A 17616-nucleotide genomic window follows, 5' to 3' on the forward strand; every position below is an offset into this window, starting at 1 on the left:
GTTTTACATATAAGGGAGAAGAGGCTAGTTCAGTTTGTAATGCTTCTCGTTCCACAAACTGATACCGATCCACGATTACTACAACAACACTGCAGCTCACCCCTGGTTGTTGAGAAGAGGCATATTCAGTGACAGCCACGATAATACAGCTACCATACGTACTCTCTGTATAAGCTCACCTTTCCTTTTCTGGGCTTTGGTCCAGCAAGTATCCCCTTATCTAGTTTCTGTAAGTGCCACAGAGCTGGTTCCAACTCATAGCAACCCTGCATAGGGTTTCGGAGGTAAGTTTGAACCACCAACCTTGTGGTTCCACCAACCTATTGGGTCCAATGCTTAATCTACAGCACCACACCAGGACTCCAGTTAGTTTCTAGCCCCAACTTAAAAAACAGAAAAATTAGGATCTCTTCTGAATCCTTGGATATAAACATGCTCAAGACGTTCCCATCTTGGAAAAGAAACATTAAACGAAGAACCTCTCAATTTAACACATAGTTCTCCAGTACTGCTCCCTCTGCCCTTTCCCATGGACCATTCGGTTCAAGGACAAGTCACTCTCTAAGAGGTTTCCACCCTCATTCCATTTTCAAAGCCTTCCCATTGGAGGTCGGCACGCTCTTGCTAGTCCAATGACACTGTGGGAAAAGTGAACCAGTCAGGTAAGTGTCAACATGTCATCAACATCTGACTTGATCTTTTCATGATTTTTTTTAAAAGTTCTTTGTGAGTTAAGTTTTACAGAGCAGACCATCAGTTTTACATTCAGCAAATCATATACTCTGCACTTCACTACATGGGTGCAATCCTCTCCATGCACCAACAGGTAACAGCATTGACCTCTATTTACTGTAACAAGTGTATTCCTCCCTGTGTCTTCCACTACCCTCATCTTTCTTCTGCTAACCTCCCTCAACTGTATATTGTCTGCCCTGTCACCCAAGTTAACATGTGTTTACCCTCTAGCCCGTATATACTTTTCCGCCAGTCTCAGCACGAGACCATCATAGACGGTTCTTTTATCAAGATTTTTTTTTTTTTTAAATAATAACATTGGTCTCATACGTTTGTCCATTTGTGATTAATTTCACTCCAGGTTCAACCATGTGGTGAGGTGTTTCACAGATTCATCATTATTTAACATTTGTAGTTTCTATTGTGTATATGTACCAAAGTTTGTTAAACCATGCTTCTGTTGCTGGGCATTTAGGCTGTCCCCATCTTTTTTATATGTTTCTTGTAGACAGCATATTAAGTAATCCTGTTTTCTTATCCATTCTGCTCTTATGTCTGATTGGTACATTTAATCCATTTACATTCAGTGTGATTATCATTGGTATGAAATGTTGTCATTTTGTATTCCTTTAGTTTCTATTTAATAGTAAATGTCCTAATTTCGCCATTGTATTTGAGGACAGTTTTGCAGGGCATACGCTTCTTGGTTGGCAGTATTTTTCTTCCCAAGTTTTATATATGCCATCCCACACCACCTTCTTTCCTGCATGATTTCTGCTGAGAAATCAGAGCTTAGTCTTACTGGTTCTTTGTATGTAGCTTTACGTTTTCCCCCAGTTGCTCTCAGGATCTTTCCTACACTTTGAATTTGGAAAGTATGATATATCTTGGTCAATTTCTTTTGGGATCTATCCTGCTTGGGGTTCGTTCATCTTGTATGATTGATTACCTTTTCTTCTTTCATGATGTTAGGGAAGTTTTCGTCCAACAACTATTCAACAAATTCTTCTGAGTTTGTCTCTTCTTATATTGGAATTCCAATCATCCATAAATGGTTCCTCTTCTTGGTGTCCCACACCATTCTTAGTCTCTCTCGTATTTTTTCATTACATATTGGTGAAGGTTTATCCCATGTATTTTTTTTCCTTATTCTCCATGCAATCCCTTGGCAATTACTAACCTACAGCTGTGGTTTCCTCTACATTTTAATAGTGAATTCCCATTTACATATCTAGTCCTTATTTTCCTCCAGCTGTCTACTATATGATAAACGAAAATACAACAAGAACTTGTACAAAATGATACTGACACTTTGACCACAGTAAATGCTTCTTCCTATATTCCCTTTTCTGGTGAACATATCTACCATCATCCAGTCACTCAATCAAGACACCGAAGTGACATGTCAACTCCTCCCTCTGATTACTCGTTGTTCTGTGTTAAGATGGTTCTCACTCTGAACAGTGCCACAGGACAGAGTAGAAATGTTCCAAATAATATCCTAGGTTGTGATTTTAATTTTTTCAACTTTTTATTGTGTATTAGGTGGAGGTTTGCAAAGCAGATCATCAGTGTTACGTTATACTTGACAATTCATACACATTTTATTTCACTGGGTCACTGAAACATCATTTATATCATCACTTCCTCCCTGTGTTTCTTGTTTCCATTCTTCCTTCTTTCCTAACCCTTGGGTAAATGCTAACCTTTCGACTACAAATGGTTGACCATTGTATGCTGTGCATACCTCAATTTGGGTTGTTATCCCCCCTATATACTTATATATACTATTGCTTTACTGCAAATTAAGTCTCAGGGGGTGGTAAGTTCAGTTCAAGATCTAAAGGACTATCTATCCAAGACCTTGGAATGTGATCCCTTTCATAGCAGTTGGTATTGGCAACCCAGCATCAAGTTCTTTTTGCCTCAGGGTTGTGGAGACTGGTGTTTGTGTCGTCTATTAATCCAGTGGATGGTTTCCATGTGTCTCCAGTTTTCATTACTCTTCTTAACTCCAGATGGAGACTAATAGTTGCACCTTCAATGGCCATTCATAAATTTTTAAGACCCCAATCTGTACTCACCAAAAGAAGATGCAGAATACTCACTTTGTGGACTATGATACTTCAACTGACCATATAGTGGCTCCTAAGACTATGGTGCTGACCTCCCAGGGCCAATGACTTATTTCCTCAAGGTGTTTGGTTACGTCTAAGAAGTTTTTATAGTTTTGTCCCCTGCATATTCCACCACATACAAGTGCATGTAACATGTAACTGCTGGGTGCGTTTGAACCATCAATCTTCAGTTAAAAGCTGGGTACTCAATATATGTGCCACTAGGATTCCTTCACATTATCCACTATAGGTCAGTAAAACCTATCTACTCTCATTGTCTCCATTTAGCTAGCTCTCTAGCCTAACCTTCTCTTAACCTGATTATAATGGCCAATTTGTAAAAAGGAGGTACATTAAAATAAATGGTAAAGATTATTAATTCGTAGAAATAAAGGTAGTTGAGTTAATCACAAAAATAGTAAATAATGAAAACTTTATCAAACACGTAACAATATCCTATTACCATTTTCATTATAAACAAGTTAGTTCTTAAAACATGAACATTTCAATTAATCAGTGTCAAGGAAGTGCTATTATTTAAATAAGTATTTGACTACTACTACTTATTTTTAAATTGCCAGGGTAAGTCAAAAAGTATTCCTAGAAGGGTTACAGTTCATACATATATAGGTTTATTCCAAACAAAACCTATTTAAATATGTCTCCACTATCAGTGAATTTTTCTATTCAGCTCTTGTACCTCTTCATTTTTCCATTTGCTTTAAGCATCTCTATGCTTTTGAGCTTTACCTTCTTTCTTGTCTTAATGACTTTTTCGCTTTCTTCCTGTATGTTACTGATGTCATCCCACAACTCTTCTGGTCTTTGGTCTTTAGTGTTTAATGTATCAAATCTCTTCTTCAGCTTCAGTATGAATTAGCATATGCACAATTGATGGGTCATTTTCACAATCTGCCCCTGGCCTTGTTCTGATGGATTATATGGAGATTTTCCATCATCTCTTTCCACAGATGTAGTCAATTTGATTTCTATGTATTCCATCTGTGAGGTCCATGTGTATAATAATCATCTCTTATGCTGTTTAAAGAAAGTATTTGAAATGAACAAAACAAAAATCCTCACCACTGAACCAATAAACAACATTCTTATCAGTGGAAAAAAACTGAAGTTGTAAAGGACTTCATTCTTCTTGGATCAACTATCAATACTCATGGAAGCAGCAGTCAAGAAATCAAACGATGTATTGCATTAGGCAAATCTGCACAAGACCTTTTTTAAGTGTTAAAGAGCAAAGATGTCAGTTTGAAAACTAAGGTGTGCCTGATCCAAGCCATGTTATTTTCAATAACCTCATATGCATGTGAAAGCTAGACAGTGGAAGACCACAGAATTGATGCTTTTGGGTTATGGTGTTGGAGGAGAATATTTAAAGTACCATGGGCTGCCATAAGAACAAACAGATCTGTGTTGGAAGAAGTGCAGCCAGAGTGCTTCTTGGAGGCCAGGATGGCCAAACTTCTCCTCTCATACTTTGGACATATTGTCAGGAGGGACCAGTTGCTGGCTATCATGTTTGGTTAGGTGGAGAGTCAGAGAAAAAAAGAGTAAGACCCCAGCAAGACGGACTGGCAAAGTGGCAGCATAAATGGGCTCAAGCGTGGCAACACTTGTGAGGCTGACCCAGGACTGGGTAATGTTTTGTTCTGTTGTGCATAGGTTCGGTACAGACTCGATGGCATCTAACAACATCAGTGGATGGCTGCAGTCAAGTTCTTGGTAAGACGCTTGTTTTAAACTCATCAGGGTTCCCTCAAAAAAAGAAAAAAAAAAATCAAAACAAAACAGCGGCTTTCAAGGGGATCTGTAGCAGCTGCTGCTTCTGTTAGGTGCTATGGAGTCGGCTCCAACTCATAGAGATTTATGTACAACAGAAGGAAGCACTGCCCAATCCTCATAACTGCTGTTATGTTTGTGTCCACTGATGCAGCCACTATGCCAATCCAGCTTTTTGAGGTTCTTTCTGTTTTTCACTGACCCCTCTGCTTCACCAAGCATAATACACTTTTCCAGAGACTGGTCCCTCCTTATAACATGTCCAAAGTACATGAGATGAAGTCTCACCATTCTAGCTTCTAGGGAGCTCTCTAATTGTACTTCTTCCAAGACAGATTTGTTTGTTCTTTTGGCAGTCATTGGTACTTTCAATATTCTTCACCAACACCACAATTCAAATGTATCAGTTCTTTTCTGGTCTCCTTATCCACTGCCCAGCTTTCACACATGTTGTTGTTAGGTGCCATCAAGTCAGTTCTTACTCATAGTAACCCTGTAAAGGGTTTCTGAGTAGTGTCTGGTGAATTTGAGCCTCCAACTTTGTGGTTTAAGTCGACCCTATAGTCCAGTGTACCATCCCACAGCACCACACTAGCAGGAGTCCATGAGGTAATTAAAAATACCATGGTTTGGGTCAGGCATACCTTAGTTCCCAAAGTGACATCTTGGCAATTTAAAACTCTTCTGTATGCAGCAGATTTGTCCAATGTAACACATCATTTGATTTCCTGACTGCTGTTTCCATGAGCACTAATGTATTGTTGTGATTCAAAGTAAAATAAAATTCTTGACCACTTCAATTTTATCTAGATTTTCTTCTTCACAATGTCTCAGATGATTTGCTCAGTATTAGTGTGGTGAAAGGATACAACCCTCATGCACACTTTTCCTGATTTTAGACCAGTCAGTGTCCCCTTTATTCTGTTCAAACGACTACTTCTTTGTTTATGTACAGGTTCTTCAATGAGCACAATCAAGTTTTCTGGAATTTCCATTCTTTGCAATGTTATCCATCATTTGTTATGATCCACACAGTCAAATGTCTTTGCATAGTCAAGAAAGCACAAGCAAGTAGCTTTGAGGTATTCACTCCTTTCACCCAAAATCCATCTGACACGAGCAATGATAACCCTCATTCCACATCCTCTTCTGAATCCAGCTTGAATTTCTGGCAGCTCCCCGTGGTTGTGCTGCTGCAACTGTTTAATTATCTTCAGCAAAATATTACTTGACTGTGATGATATTTGATAATTTCTTCAATCTTCTGAGTCAGCTTTCTTTGGAATGGACACACTGTGAATCTTTTACAATCAGTTGGTAGAGGATCTGCTAGGCCAACCGAATTACAGGCAGAGCAGTCAGCTCAGAAGTTTATGTTTCTAAGGATTACAAAGAACTATTCATTTTGATACATTTTCTCAAAGGAAACAGAATACTCAGAGGGCTTTATTAAGAAGACTTTCAAAAAAACCCAAAAAACTGAAAACTCCATTGGTAAGAAAAAAAATCAGAAAATTGTACCATGGAATTTTCCCCTCACCATACAGTAATGCTCCTTCTGGGTAGCAAGAGATTTCCTGAAGGGCTTTCCTTGGAAACCTTACCCCAATTCACACTCCAGCAGCCTTGATCCTGCCCCTTCAGGCTTCTTCTTGTTCACCAAATTCAAAGACCATTTAAAAGGAACAAGACTGAAGTACCTCAGGATGCCAAAACTGCTGTTCTGACATTTTATAAATCAAAGAGCACAGAAGTATTTGAGGAAGGGTTTGAGTGATGGAAACACCACCTTCAGAAATGTACAGATCTACATGGAAGATATGATGAGAAACAGTGGCTTCACATTTTTTTTATATAATAAATGTTTCTAAGATTTTGTAGCAAATACTTTTTGACTTACTACTGTTTGAATTAGTGAATTACAGTTGTTACATAAATTCTAGTTGTTATCAACATTACTTTGTTGTCTTCTGTTTTTAAGTTAATTTGGTCTCGACATGTTCTTACCTCTGCTACTAACACATTGTGCTGCATCTTCTTTCTAGATTTCATTATCCGCACGATAGCAGCTTCTATCTCATGTTTTCTGTCATCGTCTACTTTCTGCCTTGTTTCTTTTCTTTCTGGGTCAGATTCACCCTGTTTGGCAGCAACTAAAATAAATAAAAGACACTTTAACAATGAAATAAATTGGTTTATAAACCAAACTTAATTTAGTTTACACACAGGAAAAAAAAATGCATAGCAACATGTGAGACACATACCTCCAAATTTAAGTAAACATTCAAGAAGCACCAAACTCAATATTTTAATAACTATTATTGACAATCAGTAATATAATTATTCTGAGATTCTAAATTATCCTTTTTCAAAATTAGGAATTCAATTTTACTAAGATAAGAAAACCAAATCTTGTTTGTATGCAATGATTCCTTTCTTGTAAGAAAATCATATCCAGAAATGCTCAGTAGAAAAATGATCGGTATAGCAATTTGTATAGCTTATGGATTCCTGAGATCAACACTATTATTACTACTGTAGTTCCAAGTTAAAACTCACCAAAAAATATTACAGCTAGGTGAATAACTGTCTGACAAACTAAAATCTCCAAAGCTTTAAAGGGAGGAAAGAGTATGTATTTCCAAGTTTCTGTCAGCTCCCTAAATAAAAACCACCACTGAACTGCAGATCAAAGAACTCTACCACAGTTAAGCAGTTCATTTGCATTGGTAATTAAAATCTAGTACCCAACAGTCTCTTCTCACCTTCTGTTTATGTCACAACCTCATTATCTCTAGTTCATACCACAGTCCACTCTTGAGGAGGAGTCTCACTTGGTTCTTCTCAATAGTCTTCAAGGTAACTGCTAAGGGATTAAACACTGAAGTCTGTCTCCTACAACTTTGTTCTAATTGAAGTAACAGAGAAAGAAACCTGGTAACTCTGATACTTTTTTATTTGACCATCAGTACAGACAGATGTGACATTTCTAGACATAGAAGCTACACAAAATGACCAAGAAGCACTTGGGACACACTGCTGACTTAGGCATGGCCACAAGCACAGGACGGCAATCTACACAATTTGGAAAATCATTCCATGTGCATCTCCACTTTGCTATGTATTTCTAATGAGAATTCCTACTTAAGAATACTGCTTTCAGCATCATTTCCCAAGTAAAAAGATAGTATCTTACGAAAATAATAAAATTAGCTTGAAGTAAACTACGACAAGAAAGAATAATTCTTCATAATAGCTAAGTCAACATTATAAAAAAAACAAATAAAAACAGGTGCCCTAGTCTATATTAAAAGGAACCAAAGCTTCAAATGTAATCTAAAAAGCTTGAATGGATCCTGGATCAGAAAGCATTTTTAAGACAACTGAGGACATCCAAATACAGGTGCAGGTGGTAGAGACTTGATGATATATGAAGCACTGGTGGCAGAGTGGTTGAAACTCATTAACAACTATAACTTCAGCAGTTTGAACCCACCAGCCACTCTGCTAGAGAAAATCAGCTTTCCTAACACTTTGCAGCTTTGCAAACCCGATGACGTAGGTAGTTCTACTGCTTCTCCTCTGCTCTGAAGGGTCACTATGAGTCAAGGTTGACTAGAAGGCAGTGGGTTTGATTTTACAGATGATACAGAATTGTTCATTTTCTTGGCTGGGACATAGTATTATAGTTGAGGGAAAATATACTATTCTAAGAAAAGTATGCTTAAGTCTTTAGGGAGACATAAATACAATGTTGGGAATCCGGGTGTGGGCACTGTAGGAAAAACACTGGACTGCTAACCTCAATGTTAGCAGGGTTGCTATAAGTCAGAACTGACTCAACACCACTTAACAACAACAACATGATGTTTGCAAATTAAGTTCAAATGCTGTAGGGATGCATTCATTATCTTTTAATTCCAGTTTTTAAGAACTTTTGAAGCTACCTAGTATACCACAAAGTGAAAGAAAGCATATGAGTTTTTCGGATTAAAAATTTTTTAAATAAAACATTTGGGGAAAGATAGAAAAAATTTTTAAAATTCCGTTTGGTTTAATCTACATTTGATTACCATGGACTCCTTAAATATTCATAGGAAAAAAGTCAATGGGAAGACTGTGGTGATACACTGAGTAATGATGCTTTTAAAATTGTGAGAGCAGGTGTTCATTCCCAGAACCTATTTACACATTGCTTTGCATTCAGAAGCGCTACTAATAGCTGGTGTGCTTATCTAAGTCACTGCACATGGATCTATCTAAACAGAAGCTGGAAAGATGGAAGAAAGGAGGTGAGTGAGGAGAAGAGACAGTCAATTGTGAAAAAAGCTGCAAATTACAACAAATCTAATTCTTTTTAATGATTATGTCATTTGAGAAATACTTTTACACCTTTTTTGGCTTGAACTTTCATAACTGACCAGAGTAAAAAGTAGTATAAACAAGTAAGGTCTGAATACCTTTGCCAAAAGACTAATATACTTTGACAAATTAAGAAAACCTATGCAGTCATAATAGTTACCACCAGAGTGAAAAATCTGACTTAAACAAATGAGTAAGAGCTAAGAAAATATAAGAACATATCTCAAATAAAGTGTATCTATACAGAATTTTATAGCTGAAAATGAATTTTGAGAGGTAATCTAGTCAAACCTTCCACCATATGTAAGAGCAAGTCAAAAAAGTATTGCTATTAGTGTTCCAGTTCATAATTATAGCTTTATTCCAAACAAAACATGTTTAAATGCCTGGGATTGGTGGATGGGTGAAGACAAGCTCATTCTGTAATACACTTGCCTGAATTAGGGTACAATCAAAGCAATGACTTCTGAAAGGATCTGTTGGGCCAATTAAATTCAAGGCAGAAAAAGCTCAGAAAATCATGGCAACTGGTTTTTGAGATGGCACAGGCCAATCACTAGGATTTATTATAAAGAAGTAATAAGGAAACTGAAAACTGCAGCACTGGGGAGTTGTATTGAGGAACTGGTTCCCACCATGACAATGCAACACCTGGCTCGTTATTGCAAGGCAGCAATAGGGACTGACTGTCCTATGAGAATTACCTTGGAACACCTGACACCATCTACCCACAGACCACATCTTGACCCTTCAGATTTTTGTTTTCAAAACTCACATTTAAAATAAACACAATTTAAGTCTTGCGCAAAGATGCCCAAACTGCCAGTTTTACATGGTGCAAACAGAAGAGTGCAGAATTCTTTGCAGAAGGGTTAAGAGAGACAGAAGCACCATCTTCTGCAATGTATAGAGTGAGATGTAAAGAAACAATAGCTTTACATTTTGATATTTTTGTTTAATAAGGGTTTCTCTGATTTTGTAGCAATACTCTGGTAGCATAGCGGTTATGAATCGGGCTGCTAACCTCAAGGTCGGCAGTTCGAAACTACCAGCTGTCCCACAGGAGAAAGATGAGACTTTCTGCTCCCGTAAAGATTTGTAGCCTTGGAAACCTGTGCAGGGTCACTATGAGTTGATGCTGACTCCACGGTACTTACCAACAACAACTTTAGACTTAACTCTTATGCAACTATAGTGTTAGATCTAAAATACCACACAAAATCCATGAAGAGAAAATAACTTTTGGATGGATAATAATATCTGGTAACAACAAATATTGTTACTTATTTAGGTTACATATATATCAGATACATATAACATCTATTTTCCTCCAAAGCTGGGATATAAACAAACACTCATATCTACAATCTAGGAAATCATATACCACTTGCATTGGGGGAAAAAGACAATTATTCCATGACTCTCAGTAGAGTTCTGTTTTGTAGTGATGCCATATTTAATGTTAAAATAATTTTTAAAAAAGATATTATACTTTAAAAACTTGTAAGTCAATTTTTACTATAGACTGCCATTGATCATTAAGCTATTAACCAGTTAAAAAAATTATTTCATAAATTCTAACATATATTTATATTATTTTATATCACTAAAATGCATCTGGAAATACGCATTGTTTGCAGTACAATTCCCATTTTCCCTCCAACTGCTGATCACTTTTTAAAATGTTTATGGTACTTGGACTTAACTGCACTTTAACAGGAACATAAATCAATAAACGCTGCTTTATTACTCAAGTCTCAGTGTCTAGCAGCATTATAAAACGTTACCTTTTTTTATCCAGGACAGAAATCCAACAGGTGAGAATTTTTTCAGAAAACACACAATTTTTTAAAGAGGAAACATGCAGCTCCAGATACCTGTTTGAATCTTGACTCTGTGAAGTTTGGATGTGAACTGATCATTAACTGTAAATATGTGACCATTTTCTATTTCCTTTGACTTGGGTTCTTTCGTAAGAACCCGCTGTGTTGGTTTGCCACAGGCGAGGGACTGTAGGGCTCTAACAAGCTCTCTTTCAGGAATATCAGTCTCTTGTTGGATTTCCTGAAATTTATCAAATTAACAAAATTAGACCTCATAAATTATTAAAATAGATTAATTAGCAAGTAAAATAGCCCAAGCAGTACTTAGCCCACTGCCACAGAGTTGATTTTTACCCCATACAACACAGTAGAACTGCCTCACAGATCCCAAGGCTACACGTTTTTATAGAAGCAGACCACCGCATCTTTGTTCTACAGAGTGGTGGTGGGCTGAAACCACCACCATTTGAATTAGCAGGAGAGTACTTTCACGACAGCACCAGGGCTCCTCATAAGCAGTAGTCAGAGAGAGAGAATTCCATCAAGAAATAGTGTACAACAAAGAATTCTCTGAGCATTACGACACTTCACTAGAATCTCACATATACGAACAAACTAGAAGAAAGGGCGATTCAAACTATAAAGTATATTTTTTTGGTTACTTTAAGGAGATGTAATAGCTACTCTAAAAATGTCAACCATTAAAGATTATTAGGGATTTGCTTAACATTTTGATAAAAAATAAGCTAACCAACAAACATATCATAGTTTTCAGAAGTATTTATCAATTGTTCTCTCAAGTTTATCAATACTCCTAGTTTTCTTGGCAACTTCTTTCACAGAAACAAGCAAAGTAAATTGGAACTCAAGTGTCCCATTGGACAATCAAAATTTACAACGCAAATTGATAAGAAATACTGTCTCTAGGACCAAATGAAAAGAAAAAATTTAAATACCTGACCATTATTACAAGACATAAAAACCAGCCAGAAAACGACTCTAAAGTCCCTGTGGTACTTTTTGCTAAGTATTATACTACAGATAAAATGCAATACTCAAGGAAAACCAAAGAAAAGCAGTTAGGGTAAGACTACTGTATTCTGCTGATTGTCTTTCCTCTGCGCACACTGCAGGTATGCATCACTTCTGACATGTAGATCTAGGACGTATGAGGAACAAGTTTTCACACTAGGATAAGGAGTGGTGATGCACTGCATAAAGCTGTTTCTCCCTCAAAGCAGTGCAGAAGAACTGGCAGGGGCATATAACTGATTTGAGGAGTCATCCTCCTTGTCTCAACAACTCAGAGCAACAAATCAGGGTTTTCTGAAACATTGTCAAGTCAGGGTTCAAAGAAATATGAATGCTAGTGATGTACTCTTTTCTGCTTCAAATATTCTCTGGTTTATGCTTATGTGGTATGGTGCTGTAGGCTAATGTAATGGACTGCAAAGTCGGTTTAAACCTTATGGTCAGCTGCTCCTTGGAAACCCTATAAAGGGTCGCTATGGGTCGGAAACAACTCAACGGCACTTAACAACATGCCTATCACAAACACTGTAACTGTTAACCTCAAAAAACTTAAAAGGTGGTGTTATCTGCTAGAATTGAAATTGTAATTTCATTATTGTTGTTAAGTGCCATCAAGTCATTTCCAATTCATAGCAACCCTGTGTGTAAGAGTTGCCAAGGAGCAGGCTGGTGAGTTTGAACAACCAACCTTGCAGTTCAAACCTATCTTGCAGTCTGGTACACCACACCAGGACTCCATGTAATTTCTATAGAAATTCTAAAAAAAGTAACTTTGTCATATATTTAAATGACAGTTCAATTACAGTCACAGAACCAGAAAGAGCTTCCTGATGTTAAGTGCCCTCGAGTCAGTTCCAACTCACAGTGGCCCTGTACAGGGTTTCCAAGGAACAACTCGTGGGTTTTAACTGCCGACCCATTGGTTCACAGTTTTATGTTCATCTCACAGCAGCACCACGTCGCTTAGGTGATGTTTTAAAATTATCTTCAAGGCAATCACTGTAGTTCAATCTGTAACTTTTTGTTTCTTCTTAACAATTTACATACACATGCATGAACACAAGGGGGCTTCAAAAAGTTCCCAGAAAAACTGCATTATCAAATAGATAGACCTTATGATCCAGCAATTTCTCTACTTGGTATTAACCCGCAAGAAATACAAGCCACAACACGAGTAAATATATGCACACCAATGTTCTTAGCAGCATGATTTACAATAGCAAAAAGAGGGACACAGCCAAAGTGCCCATCAACTGAAGAATGGATAAACAAACTGTGGTACACATACATACAATGAAATATTATGCTACCTTGCAGAATAATAGGGAAGCTGCAAGCCACTGCATAACATGGATAAACCTTAAGGACATTATGTTGAGTGAAATTAGTCAGTCACAAAAAGAGAAATACTGCATAGGACCACTACTGTAAAAGACTAAGGGAAAGAACCCATACTAAAGGGGGGTGGGGGGGATTCTTTGCTGTTTGCTGAGATGTGGGGAGAGGGGTGAGGGGAGGGAGGGGAAGGTGGAACACAGGGCAGAGAATAGACATAAGATAGTTTGGGTGCAAGGGAGGGGGGAATATACAAGAAGAAGGAGGGGAATGGAAGAACGAAGTAGGAGAACAATTAGGCAGGTTTGCATGGGCTAAATGGGACAGAGGTAAATAATGATATATGCACAACCTTGGAACAACAGGGTTCTGGGATATAGGAGCTGAGACATGGTTAGAATGGGGAAAGGGGGGGAAATAATGTTAAGATGCTTGGCTGTCTTTTGAATCTTGGTTTACCTTGCATTATATTATAAAATAGACACTGGAGGGGGAGAGAAAGAAATAGCCAATAATATCATCATAGAAAGCTTGTAAGTCCATCTTGATTGGAACACCTAAAATGGGGCTATGAAGGAGGCTTCCTGCATTACATAAGACTATAGATGGAATCCTGAACAGCATCCATAATCTTCAGAGGAGGGAAATTTCCACTTGAAAGGACGGGCAGACCAGCCTGGAGCAAGTAGAACAGAAGATATTTAAAAGAAAGACCAACAGGAAAAATACAAAATATAGGCAGAGTGACTGATTACTACAAGAACAAGCAAGTTGCTTGCCCAGGAGACATCAAGTCAAGTGGTTGGGTCCCCTCAGAGCAAAGCCCCTTCCAAGACTAAGACTCAATGGGAATACACGCTCTGATTGGTGACCACGTTTGTTACCAATAAGGGGAAGTGAGAGAAAAACACAAATGAAGCTGTGAGCTAAGCCCCACAATGTTCAATAGATTCATGTGAGCTTGGGCAGACACCTGGTTGGCCAGCAGTGTGGCAAGACCTGGGGACTCTTTGGCCCAGAGATAGCCACAGAGGACTAGAGTAGAAAGTGAAGCGTCCAGCTGATAAGAGAGGGCATATGCACAAGAACACCTACACTTGCAGATAATACCCACTTGTCCTGGCTTCAATGACTGGATGATCAAAGTTCAACTACAAGAAAGAAAAGGAAAAAAAGTAATCTGATACAATTTGATGAACTTGACCTACACCTATAGATGCAGTTGCTCAAAAGAGGGAGCAAATCTTTACAGCAAGGATCATTCCCACCCCCCTCCATACACAGAGTAAACAGGGATGGGCAACTGGGACATTGGCTACCCAAAATGGGGGGCTACAGAGGCAAGAAGTGACTGACTTACAATCTTTCAAGAGGGAACCTAGATCCAGAGGGTGTGGAGGAAGACAGAATCTCCACTGAGTAGTATCCAATCTGTCTACATGCGGCTGATGAAAGGAAATGCGGATAGGTCTCTTGTGATACAATAGTGAATATTGTTATCAAGATTGATTGTGAGGGTTGGAAATGTAAAGGTAGATGTTTTGTAGCAAGGAGGGGAGTCTTTAACTTTGCAGTCTAGGAGCGGAGGTCCCTAGGACCATCAAGGGAGAAGAGCGGAGAGCGGAACCCTACCCAGAGAAGCAGTGATGCCTGAGATAGAGGCAGAGATGATGACGTGAAGAGATGGAGCCCCGCTGGGGACTTTAGACCCAGTGAGGGAGAGGGGCTATGTGCTGAAGACCGGGGGGCAGGCTTGCAGGGTGTACCCTTTAGTTGGTTGATGATGCACAGAGGGGATTGCAACCATGGCAATGAAACGATATAATGTAGGATGAATGTAAAATTGATGTTCTCCCATGTAAACTATCACATAATTCACAATAAAACATTAAAATAAATAAAACAGTACAAAAAGATTCCATTATCTTTTAAATCACTCAACTTTATTTATTGCTAGAAGTGAATTTATTATATAAATACATGAACTTTATAGTGAATTATTAAAGGATTAACATTAAGCTAATGTTCTCATAGCAACGAGAAGACAAAACAAAGTAGTATTTCACTTTTTGCATTACTTTCAGATTCTTAGCATTATTTCTTATTTGAGTGAAGAATTTTCCTTTCATCTCCATTTGTACAGCCTTTAAATTTGGTTGTTTTCCACATTTGTTTTAATGAGAACTTGATAGTAAGTATAATAAGATAGGGTTAACTTCCACATAGGTTGTAGCATCATTTTCAGCTAGAATCCTCCCAAGTTCTGTGGAACCAGTCATCTTGCCATATGTATCTTAGTTATCAAACAGGACCCTCAGCAAGAGAATGGAAGTTAATAAATCAATACCTGTAAATCTATAATCTTTCAAATAGAAAGTATTTGTTAGATATTATAAAGATCACTTCTCTTAATGAAAATATAAAAAGTGGAAAGAATACTAGACTAAGTATTCTGTAGATCATAAACCTAGCTGACCTTGATGCAATACTTCATTAACTTGCAAACTTCTCTATTTCATCAAATAACTGGCTGTATCCAGCGGTAGCTAAGTTGTTCTGGGTGCTGGGCAAATAATGAGGATTAGGAAAAAAATATTTCTGGCTTTCTCTAAGAACAGAACTTAATAATTGGAACATACAATTAAACAAGTAACTACAATTAAGCATAATATTATAAAAGGAAAGGTTATAACAGAAATACAGAGGAGGGATGTTTAACACAGTCTAGTGACTGGAATACAAAGGTTTCCCAAAGTGACATCTAAGATTTCCTTTCATTCTAATTCTAGCTCAATTTGTTCTTCCTATAAGCCTTCTATCTTAATCCCCACACAAATCTCAAAGACTGCCCACTCAGAGGAAAATTTCTGAATTCTTATCTATGCAGCTATTTAGCACATCAATCTCTTTTATTCTTATCATTACATATGTAGGTGTCTAAAATGACCTTCATAGGATTTGATCAACTAATAATGATCTCATGTCAGCAGATGATGAGCTGCAAGAGGGGAGAGTCTTTTCATCTACTTAATCACTATTGAATATTGGGCACCTAAAACACTGCGTTATCAATACATACTTGTTGAATAAATAAATCTGACATGACTACCCCACATGTTTAGAAAATAAAATATTAACGGCAGTGGCAAAATTCCCTCTCATTTATCTATATTCAAAATACAAAGTCAGCTTATATTTATTATGTATAAGGCAAAAGCTTAGGTAGAGGAAGTAGTTTTTTCAAGGTCACATAAATAAGAGTGAAGCTGGAATGGGCATTCAGACATTAACAGTACAGTGGACCTTTTACTATAGTAACTAGAAATGAGAACTTAAAACAATAAAGTCCTTGATATTTAACTTTGTTTAACAATCTTAGAACATGGGTTGCTGTTGGCTGAACTAAATGGAGCATAACTTGTAGTGATCAAAATGCAGTTTCTTAAATTTAAGTCAACCAGGCAGAGAGAAGAATGGAAGCAGTCAATAGCCAGTGAATCGGGAGTTTAGTCAGGCTGGAAGTATTTGCTGATGTCAGTATTGCCTGATGCAATACTTCTTAGGAGTTCGTATGAGGTCTCACACACAGTCAGTACAAGCATCGTATGCTGCTGATACTCGACACTTGTGGGAGTCTCTGTTAAGAGGTAGGTATGGCAGAAGATGGCACCATGTGATCAATGATGGTGTCCACATGGGCTGGTGTTTATACTGTGGGGTTCATTTCTGGGGAGACTTGAAATATAGTGTCACTTGCTGATAATGGGCAGGTCATTGCAGACAGCTTATAGCATGACAGCAAGGAAGAAATGCAGCCAGTCAGCAGGACAGAGTCCTTGGCCCACTGACTGCAGTATTAGATATGCTGTGTGCTTGCATGCTGTTATAGATAGGCTGATGGACAATGGGAGGACCTCTAGAAGTCAGGAAACGAATACACATTCATCAGAGCAGAAAGCCTATCATTGTTTGCAAGTTTTTAGTTCAAATCAAAGAAACTGTTTAAATTGACAACTATATAAAATTCTGTATCTTTGAATTTATTAGCATGCAACTAACATCCATACACTTATCCTACATATTCTGTCCTCTTGAAGGGAATCATCATAAAAAAGGTATGTTGCACTATCTTTGAGTTGTACTGATGTGGTATTCCATCTTTATATGAATAGCTGGCACCCTATAAATCAGTGACTGGGAGGTGCAGTAGCAGCAGCAGGCATGTGACAATGAGGCTCAGTCATAGAAGCTGGAGATGGATTTGATGCCAGTGGAGTGAGTAGCACAGATGCCTGTTGGGGGTCTGCAGGGTTAGGAAGGGGGCATGGGACAACAGCTTATCAATCTTTGTTTTCAAAGTGTTTAAGCGTAAGTTAAGAGATGTGGTAATGGCTATAATGTTTTCAAAATCTTGTTTA

The 17616-nt window shown here is 37.9% G+C and overlaps 1 protein-coding gene across 2 annotated transcripts in view; it reads right to left on the reverse strand.

Moving 5' to 3' along the window:
• CUL3 (cullin 3) overlaps nt 1-17616 on the reverse strand; it is a 165240-nt gene that overhangs the window by 1454 nt on the left and 146170 nt on the right. For both annotated transcript variants that reach the window (XM_006861896.1, XM_006861897.1), the window contains 2 exons: nt 10886-11072; nt 6654-6799 (listed from right to left, as the gene is read on the reverse strand). In XM_006861896.1, the coding sequence (XP_006861958.1) occupies nt 6654-6799; nt 10886-11072 (333 nt within the window). The remainder of the gene's footprint in view (nt 1-6653; nt 6800-10885; nt 11073-17616) is intronic.

Source organism: Chrysochloris asiatica, unplaced genomic scaffold, assembly GCF_000296735.1.
Source record: "Chrysochloris asiatica unplaced genomic scaffold, ChrAsi1.0 scaffold00044, whole genome shotgun sequence".
In the NCBI taxonomy this organism is placed as follows: domain Eukaryota; kingdom Metazoa; phylum Chordata; class Mammalia; order Afrosoricida; family Chrysochloridae; genus Chrysochloris; species Chrysochloris asiatica.